The sequence below is a fragment of the Orbicella franksi genome, chromosome 8, assembly GCF_964199315.1.
Source record: "Orbicella franksi chromosome 8, jaOrbFran1.1, whole genome shotgun sequence".
Classification (NCBI taxonomy): domain Eukaryota; kingdom Metazoa; phylum Cnidaria; class Anthozoa; order Scleractinia; family Merulinidae; genus Orbicella; species Orbicella franksi.
This window is the reverse complement of record NC_138152.1, coordinates 20,604,286-20,614,471: the sequence shown is the minus strand read 5'-3', so window position 1 is coordinate 20,614,471 and position 10,186 is coordinate 20,604,286. Positions and strand designations below refer to the sequence as shown.

At 38.9% G+C, this 10,186-nt stretch overlaps 1 protein-coding gene across 1 annotated transcript in view; it reads right to left on the bottom strand.

Moving 5' to 3' along the window:
• LOC145494229 (insulin-like growth factor-binding protein complex acid labile subunit) overlaps positions 1–4,957 on the bottom strand; it is a 10,390-nt gene extending 5,433 nt beyond the window's left edge. Inside the window, exons 1-3 of the mRNA XM_081473683.1 lie at positions 4,875–4,957; positions 2,005–2,066; positions 1,172–1,225 (exon numbers count right to left, since the gene is read on the bottom strand). Of these exons, the coding sequence (XP_081329809.1) occupies positions 1,172–1,225; positions 2,005–2,066; positions 4,875–4,879 (121 nt within the window). The 5' untranslated portion in view covers positions 4,880–4,957. The remainder of the gene's footprint in view (positions 1–1,171; positions 1,226–2,004; positions 2,067–4,874) is intronic.
• Positions 4,958–10,186: the final 5,229 nt, after the last annotated feature.

The following is a 10,186-nucleotide window of genomic DNA, read 5'->3' as shown; positions in this document are numbered from 1 at the left end:
ATGCTGCTAGCACTGTTCTAAATTTTTGGAAAATTATGCCCGAATTATGCTAGCAAAATCGACAAAAGCCTACAGGTATACATGATTATTAAAAAAAGGATCATTGGATAAAACAATTGGAGAGTTTTCATTGGCTTAGCCATCATAGCATATGAGCCATTATACTATGCTCTACAAATATGGTAAGCGCGCGCGTAGTTTTTGGAGGCGTTTTAATTTTTATTTTATCTTAGTTTTCTACTGGGGGCATTTTCAATAAACGAATTATTCGACTCGCGTTTGTTGGATATCAGATGATCGATAGCCAACTCGGCGCTACGCGTCCAGTTAGCTATTGATCATCTAATATCCAACGCGTGCTCGTGGAATAATTGTTACTTACCAAATAGACATAAAAAAATATATATATTTCCTATTTGTTTTTAGCGGAGCTCCGGCGGCCCCAAGGGCCGCCAATCGGAGCCCCGTACTCATATGGGAAAGAAAAGGAAACCCATGAGTTGATTTTCTCATGGTTATCATAGCTAGCGGTATTGCTCGTGGGCGCGTACGCACGACGACGACGACGACGACGACGACGGCGACGGCGGAGTTGCCCAACATGGCGGCCATTCTCCAAATAATAGGTTGACAGAGACATGCAGTCGTGGTTTACCGTGTACTTCCTTGATATTGGACATCCATGTTATGATCAATTGACACCTGTCAATACAAGGTATCCGCTGACCAGTATCACGTGACCATATCGCGGGCTCAGGTTTACAGCTCCTCGAGGTCACGTGTTTTCTTGAAGTTGACCGCTGACGAAGCGCTGGTTATCGATTGGATCGCGGGCTCATATTGGGTTAGTTTGTTGGAAACAGGGCAGGATTGCTCGGAAGCCAGTTTACGCTAACCCAGGATTAAAAGTTAATCGAATTATAACTTTTTCTTCTATGCAAATGTGTTTTGCTGTTTTGTTTTGTGTATATGGTGATTATTAAAACTCAAAACAGAAGGCCAAACAATATACAGAAACCTCACCGCGAAGTTACAAAACTCAAATCAAAATTCTACCTTTTTCTGGGTTAGCTTAATCGGGCTTTGAACAACCCGGCCCAGGAGCTACGCTTTTAGGCTGGCCTAAATCTATATATTATTTTATCTTATTTTGTTTTACTTTAAAACTTACGGTCAAGGCTTCCCTGACGAGTATGTTGAGGAGACGTCTTTACAAAAATTGCAGCTGCCGAAAAAAGAGACACATCTTTCTTGAGTTAAATGCCATGCGCAAAGGGAATTCGTTTGCTTAAAAAACCCTTACATACGGTGGTTGCGCCCGCAGCATGAGCGGCAGTGAAAACTGAGTTGTCCTATTGAAACAACAAAATAGTCTCTTTCTTCGCAGTTAAAAAAAAAACAATGTCATGCTCGCTTTGGCCTCTGATCTATTGCTTAAATCGAGAATTCTGGGTTTAGTTTGGCGAGCAACAATATATTTTGTTCAAAACGACACAGTTCTTATCCCACCTGGCGACAGACGTCGAAGAGTGAGTGGCCGAACACAAACGACTCATTTTGGCGTCAAATTAAAAGCACAAAATGTTTCATATTTTTCACGTTTAAAATCTGATTAGCTTTTTTGCATTAGAAATCCCTTTTCACAAATATCTAGCGCCGTTTTTATAGAGAAAAGTTGCCGGACTGCAATGTCTTTCATGTTAACAAGCACTTGGCGTAAGGACAGTACAGTTTTTCCTTCTGCTGAATCCTGATTGGTCAAATGAAATTGCAGGCGCACCAGCCAAATGCAAGGAAACTGAAAAATGTCCCCAGGGCCCGCGTTCCCCTTGACTAGTGACCGCTAGACGTGTTCCCGACCACTGGTAAGGAGAATTTGGGCTCTGCAAACAAAATTGAAACATGTATGGTGACCGCCATAGCCTTCCCTCGTCATTTCAAGCTTAAATTCAACTCAGTGCCTTTAAATAGAGTAAAACAAATAATGAAAACACAAACACTTACTTAGCACAAGGACAGCAGCCCACACACTTTTCCTGGGAGACATTTTCATGTCCGTAATGACTCTAAAATTGTTCAGATATGTTGTTGTATTAGAACACAATTTATTTAATGCATATTGAATGCATGCCTTTTAGAATGGAACTCACTTAAAACCCAGTCCAAGTTCGAAATGACACTAGTAAAAAAAGATTTACACCTAGCATTTGGAAATGGACTAAAGTTTCGTACAATGCATTACTTAAGGCAGTCAATATTTCCATGGAAACGATAAACAAAAAAAAAATAAAATAAAAATCAGAAAGCTGTATTTTGCGCGAACCAAATATGATGCAAAAAACTAATAGCAATGTCCCAAACTATGGTATATGGCATATAGAATATACAATAATAAAATCATTCTGTATGTTTGATCTCGAGTAAATCCCAAGAATAATTCAAATTATACTTTTTGCATCACAATAGTGAATAAACCGAGAGACACTATTTTTATTACGTTGCTTAAATAACCCCCAAAAGAGTCTTGAAGATAAGTTTTGAAGCCATAAAAGTTTGGTTGCTTTTGTATTTGTAATTTTCGGGCAATTTTTGTTTTGTTTTGTTTTGTTTTGTTTTGTTTTGTTTTTTAAACCCTCCATTTTACCCTCAAAGCAGGATTTGATTTTCCCTCTTAAAAAATTATTCGTCTTTTTCGCTGAAAAACAGTGGCACCGTTTTTTTCCTTTTTTTTTTTTTTTTTCACATGCACACGTATTCTAATATATTAAAACTCAGAGAAATGAAAAGTGTTTCCGTCTCTAAGATCGTGTAGCCACGCAGGTTAAAATAATAAAATTGTTATTATATTATTAAGAATGTATTAATATTTGCGCTATTATTTTATTATTGAGACAATAATATTATTTTAATAATATAATATTCTAATAATAATAATAATAATAATAATATAAAGTAATATTATTATTAGAGATTTATTTTGTTTCTGTAATCTTAGCGACCACAAGATCTTTACGATCATTCTCGTACGATATATAACCTTAACTCTTATTATGCGAGGATTTCAGATCTGCGCTTATTGAAACTGCGAGCTATTCTTCATCTGAAGATACAAATTGGCTGCTTCATCTTGAATAATTTCGTTACTCTTATCAATTGTTTGCTTGCCAACATAGTGGCATGGAAGAAGAAATTATAGTTTTTGCCCCCGCAGGGTTTTGGCCCGGACAGCCAAAACCCGAGGAGGCACCCTAGAGGTCCCCGCGTAAAAGGCGCGAAAATTTCGCCGACGCAGAAAAAATTCTCGATTTTTCAGAACACGGCTCGCAAAGGATTGCCGAAAGTTTGCTGGGGGTCAAATAAACATACCGCAATAAAGTAAATTCTCTTCGAAATGTCGGAGATCCTGATATAGAACAAATTGAAAACGATTTCAAAGATCCTGAAGATGGATTTTGCGATAAAAACAACTCAGAAGGTATCGTAAGTAATTCTGAAGTACCGGTAAATCACGATATTCGAGGTGAGTGTCGCTTCGCTCGTGTTCAATTGTGACAAAGATACTTCCGATCGCCAGTATTTTGGCATGCCGTTTATTGAGATCGCTCAATATTGTTGAGTAATCTTACGTGACGTAGAGCTCATGTCACGGCTAGATGACTTGGCAGGAATCCAAAAGTAAATGTAAATGTTTTGCAGCGTTTTCGTTGAGGACAAAGAACTTGACTCTAATTTGCATTTATAGATTAGAGGTGACAGTAACGCGATACTTGTTACCTGAGTATCAGGCCTTTCTTAGCAAGAGGGTAGGGGAAGGGGGAATTGCAGAGAAAGGCTTTTTCTTTGCCGGGTGCTTCCTCCTCCTACCCGTCTCAGAAAAAAAATCGTGACAACAAGTTCCAGATGATTTTCTCAACTGCTGTTCTGCTTTCGAGATACGTTTGGTCTTTGTTTCATCATCAAATTGAAACAGCAGTTTGTTTCTCTATAATTTTTTAACCATTTTTTCTTAAGTTCTACTGAGTGAAATCTTTGTAACAGGAGTATTAGTTCCCATGAGGGGAACTTTTTTTTTTCAGAAATTACTTTGTGTGATCTTTCAAAGGAAAACTCACGGCTGTTTGGAATGGAATGAGTTAACTAGAAAGTGTTGGTTTAGTTTACTTAGTTGAATGTTTGGATAATAACCATGATAAGATGCCTAAGTCATAGGAACATGAGTGATTAAGTTTACAAAAAAATATATAGAAGTTTTAGTTCATATAATAATGTTCAATTGTTTTCAATCGGTAGAAATAAAAAAAACCGGGGGGCAACTTTAGTGATAACTATTACTAGTGTTAATATATTCTCGGAAGACTATAAAAAAAATAACTGTTTATTGATACCGTCTTCGTTTAATTAGAAGTAGCATTGTTTGTTTTGGGAACTAAAATGACAGTTTAGAAGTCTCTGAAATATATTCCTTTCAGTGCAAAGCAATAAAGGATGCTCTGAAAGTTTTTTTTTATGTACCTTTCCTTGGCCCCGAGCTCACAATCCGAACTCTCCACACATATCTGAGCACATTTCTTTCGATTTTAGTTCAGAGAATGTGGTTGTCTGTAAAGACGTTTTATCCACACTGTACTGATGATTATCTTTGTTCCAACAGCAGTCAGTTGACAACATTTTAATGTCCCTCTTTCAGTTGAAGGAAGAGGAATCACGATCAACGAACAGCAATTTTTAACTTTTAATGATCTCTAAAATGTTTCTCGCTAGAACTTTACTTTTTTAAGTTATTTACGGTACACGTTGCAGTGTGTTCCATTCTTTAAGCCGTAATTAATATTGGTGGCAAAATAATATTTATGAACAGGATGTTGAATACTCACCGCATATTAAACGAAAGGAAGTTATTTCTACTGCATGAAGGTAGAATTTCTTATCGCTTTTCAAATACCAATTTGTGGTGACTAAAAGGTTAAAGGAAAATAAATAAGTTAAGTAATTCACCTGAAAGTCTTCTCTCTGCTGCTAGCAACTGGTCATGTCAAACGATAAGCAAAAGAAGCAATGAATTAATCATCGTACAGAAAAGTAAAGCCATTCACAGCTGTTGCCATTTTTAATAAAAATACGCTACAGGCTAGGAGCATGAACTATAATTTTACCATATAGATATTGATGAAACATCGGGACTTTTATTGTTCCTGAAATTTAATTTCTTGTCGCGTGCCGTGAAGATACTATTTTTAAGCTTTCACGTGTAAGGATATCGATGTTGTCATTGTTACGGTCATGTATAATTTCTCTTTCGACATCTAAAATTTTCTCGGGAAGCAAACGTTCTTTATCTTTATTTTCGTTTAAATGGTTTTCATTTAAATCTAAACATTTTCGCTCACGATCCCTACCTCAGTTAATCTGACCGCTGCTTTCGGTGCTTTTGAAATGAATAAAAACCTGAGACGTCTATTTCATAAAAATTGGATGTTTCATCAATATTCATACGTAATAAACAGAGCATTATCTGGCGTCTTGGAATAAGAATTTCATCTTCGCTGAGTTCATTCGCGAGAGATACCTAAGCACGACATGACAAAATTTGTATTCCCCGTGAGGCCATGCAATATCCTCTATATTTTACCAATGTGATTTTTACAATGGACTTGTTTAACACTAGGAATTTCAATTTTGTTTGTTGATAGGGGTATTCGGTATTTAAAATAACTGGTCAGTATACAAATTGTAAACAAGTAAAACAGAATATTTTTCTTCTTGTCACAGATGTTATCTTCTTCGATATCACCCATGGTATCTTCTACGTTCTACTATCATTTGACGTTTAAAGTCAATAAACAGAATTACGTTTTCCAGCTTTACGATTTCCTCGCTAATAATTCCGTCTTTAACTGCGGGTACAAAAATGCTTGCATTTCATATAGCTGTTGATTCCTCCTAAAGACACCACAACCGATTTGACCAATTTCTATATTCTCTAAGACTATTTGCTTGGCAATAAGGTGCACAGAGCATAGTACATGGAATATAAATACTGGAAAATGTTAATGAGTACAATAGCGGGAAGAAGAGTATAAAATATTACAATAAAGGAAAGCGTGAGAATTACAATAAAAAGTTTAGATTGATGATTGAGTGGGCGAATGAAAACTTCCAAACAAATTTAGAAGAGTACGAGAGCGATGTACTCGACCAAACACTGTCGCAGTTTTATGCCGAGTTACGAAAATACATCGGGGATGACTACGAGTCCGATTGCCTGAAAGTAATGCAGGTATCACTGGAGAGATATCTAAAATCAAAAGCCTATCCAAAGTCCATCATCCGAGATAGAGAGTTTCTTAGCTCCAGAAAAGTCCTGGAAGGGAAGGCCAGAAAACTGCGAGAGCAGGGCAGAGGAAAGCGACCAAACCGATCCAGAAGTTTGACAAAAGAAGAGAAAGAAGTCCTCTAGCAGAACGGCCCGTCGACCGGGATGAAATTTAAGAAACAAAACCAAAATGGTGGAACATAAACTTGTATCGTTCGCGGCTGTCATAGCTTTGTGGACTCTTGTAACTTTACTAATAAAAATAATTCGCATACTTTAGAAGTGAAAATACATACATAGCAAAAATTAGGTCATTTTGGACGCTATGTTGCGAATGCGAAGTTATTTTGTCAAAAAAGTTTCGTCCTGCCCACCCGGGCTGGGGTGTTCATATGGGAAAATTTCATCCAGGCTACCGAGATCTCGGTCGCAAAAACCGAGACTTGGGAAGCGACCAACCCGGATTCTCATTTGAACACATCGAAATATTTACGAAGGAAAGAGTGGCGAGGCGAGATCCAGTCAGAAAGCGAGCTAGCGCGGTTGACCGAACTCATATGAAGGGGCCCTAAGACAGAGACAAGAAGGAATTAGCGTGAAAACCAGACTAGTCATGTGTAAAGTGTTTGCCACAGGGAATGAGGAAAGTTGCCCCGTCATGTTGTTCAAACCATATCTGGAGAAGCAAAATGATGGAAAGCGGTCCGTTTTACCTCACTGTCTTTGACAAGTCATGCAGTTTTAAGCGTTTGGTACAAGAAAACCCCAATGGGAAAGAACGCCTGAAACACAACTATGAAAAACATGAAAGAAATCTCACCGCTGAAGGATCTGTGTCGCGAGAAGAATTTGACCAACCATAGTGTAGGAAAAACCATGATGAAGAAGCTGAAAAGTTCTGGTATCCCGAAGTGTGAAATAAAGAATACCACAGGCCGGCCACGCACCTGCCAACGGGCTTGACGATTATGACTGAGGAGAAGAACAAGAGCAGCAGATCATTTCACGAGCCATTGACAACTTTACCCGGCAAATTTCACTGCATCTTTGTGTGCTCCCGGCCATGCTTACATTTTCAGTCACTTCCGGCGTCACCTTGAACACCCCCGAGAATGATGTAGTTCAGAAGAGCACAAGTGATATAAGGCAAGAATACAAGCGTATCTTCATGGAAGAATCAGATTCTGAGTGATCTGAAAGCGTTTTGAACGTTGTAACTTTGTTTGAAAATGAACTATAACTTTATGTTGTCAAAGTTTAAAGTTTGTTAGCAGGCCTCGTTGTCCTGGTATCTTTGTGCAAAAATAAAAATTTCATTCAGCTCATTCCTGCGTTTGCGGTGATTGATTCTTTGTTATTATTATATGGCTTTGGCTTGTGGCCGATTTAACGCGCGCTCTGATTGGCTAAGAGCGAGATCTGAACCGTCATTATGCAGCCGTAATGCCCACGGGCCGATTACGGATTATGCAAATTAGGAAGAGCCCGGCTCTGAAAATTCAAGCGCATTGAAACGATGAAAGCCAATTTAAGTTTAGAGATTTTTCCTTAATAAAATTTATATAGAAGTCGTTTTTGACTTACCAGCCGGTAACCTTGGCGGGCACTAGTGAAAAACAATCAAAGTTTGCCGAGTCTTAAGTAAAGCTAAAATCGCTAAGTGAAAAACATCATTGGCAGATCTGTCATGCATCCTGAGCAGAACACAACAAAGAAACTTAAAAGATATCATCTTAGTCACATCAATTACTGAAATATTAAACTCCGTCACAGTTCTCATCAAATATATTCCCTCGCTTTACACAAGCCAGGGTAAATCAACTTCCAGGATCATCAGATGTAAACAATCGGGCGGTTTCTGTCGGTAGCAGTGTTTCTAATAACTGCAGGAAGTTTTAGACGTTCACAAGGCTTGAAAAGTTCATCCGTAAATTCCAGAATGAAGAAGGCGAAGATATGTTGTCGAAAGCGAATGCGAAGATCGAGTTATTCTGAGCAGTGCATTCTGAAGCATTAGTATTTTCTTTCACCGAAAGACCGTTGGTTTGGACTATTTTGAAGCACTTTCTGTCTTTTCCATGTGCGTTGACGTTTCGCACAAAAGTCGGAAAAACTCCCCCATCAACTTGAGGCACCACGATACTAAAACACCTTTTTGAGGCTGTGACAATCACTTTTCCCGTAAAGAAATGTGTATTTTTACGGAATACGTAATACAGTGGTGAAGTTTACTGACTGTGTAGTTTTGCCCTGGGTTTGAGACGATGAATTAATCGGTAAACGCGCACATCGCCGGATGTAAACTGACGACTTCCACTCGAATAATTTTTTTCTTTTCTTTAATTCATGGGCCATATAATACCTCGACCGTTCGGTCGTTACGGGAAAATCTCAAACCTCGGCCTACCGTATTGAACTCACTCTCGGTTATTAAGTAGCTAACATTAAATGGCTTCCTATACACCGAATGCAAAGACGGCGGACCACTCGGTCGGCGCCCGGGACGAGTCGCATGAACGCGAGGCTAGTCAGGCTTTGATGTTTTGTTTTGATGATGCTTTCCCAGAAAAGTCTTGCTTCCTCGTCGATTCGGTCCGTTTTGTTTCGCCCTCCCTACGCGTTTTTGTGTTCCTGAATGCCACCAGAAGGGAGTGAAATCTTCCACAGCAGAGAAAGTGTTTTTTTTTTTCTTTTTTTTTTTTTTTTCAGTTTCCCTGTTCGCCTCTGAGAGGAAAACAGACGAAGGAAAGAAATTCATGATCGCCGAAGGTACTGTTTGAGTTTGTTTGTTACATTTCAGGCCGGAAGATCTTAGAAAATGGGTAAGCGATCGCAATTTAGCTCCAAGTCGTTGTTATTTGGCTCAATGTTTGCACTGGTTTCAACGACGGGGCAGTTGAAGTTCATTCGCTTGGTTATTACACTGTAGTATTTGTTTCGTGCGATTCCGTGCGAGTGGACGCAGACGTAAACAACTTCTTCTTTTGAGACAGGATGTTTTTTCAAGACGAGCTTTCCTTTACCTTGGGGAAGGTACTGGCCGTGCAAATCGTGTCGGAACATCACCAGACACAACACAAGATCGTCATTTAAAGAGTTTTTTGAGATCATCTAAACTGAAATGTAGCAAACAAAGTTTATAGTTCAAACGGCGATCGTGAACTACTTTCCTTCGTCTCAACGAATTGCATTGATCGACTATTTTCCCTTAGAGGCGAACAGTGGGAGATTTCTATCCCTTCTCGTGGCATTCAAAAACACAGCAACTCGTAGGCACAGCGAAATAAAACAGATCAGATCGACGACGAAGCAAGACTTTTCTGGGGAAGCACAGTCAAAACAAAACATCAAAGCCTGACTAGCCTCGCTTTCATGCAGCTCGTCCCGGGCGGCAACCGAGTGGTCTGTCATATTTGCATTCGGTGTATGACTGATTACTCAGGAGCGCATTCGGAAATTCAGTAGTTTTTCCCTATATTTCATTAACAAGTGATCACGATGGGTCCCCGGAGGGGGGGAGTACTTCCAGAAAAATTGAGTGGAGGTGTGCGGCCCGCTTCCCAAAACCCTTACCCTATTTATGACCAAAATCTGCGATATTCCATACCCTATTTATTACCTAACCAAAAAATCGAAACCCTATTTATGACCTGACCCTTAAATCAAACCCGGTTTCAGACCTGCGTTATGATTGATTCCCTAGTTCAGATCAATGTTAAGTTACCATAAACATAATTTGTGAAGGACTTTTGTTGTTTTTCTTTTAGATAATGATATGAAGGCTAGAGTGCAAAAAGCATACCCTATTTATGACCAAATTAAGCTAAAATCTATACTGTATTTATGACCAAAACGGCTGAAAAACCATACCCT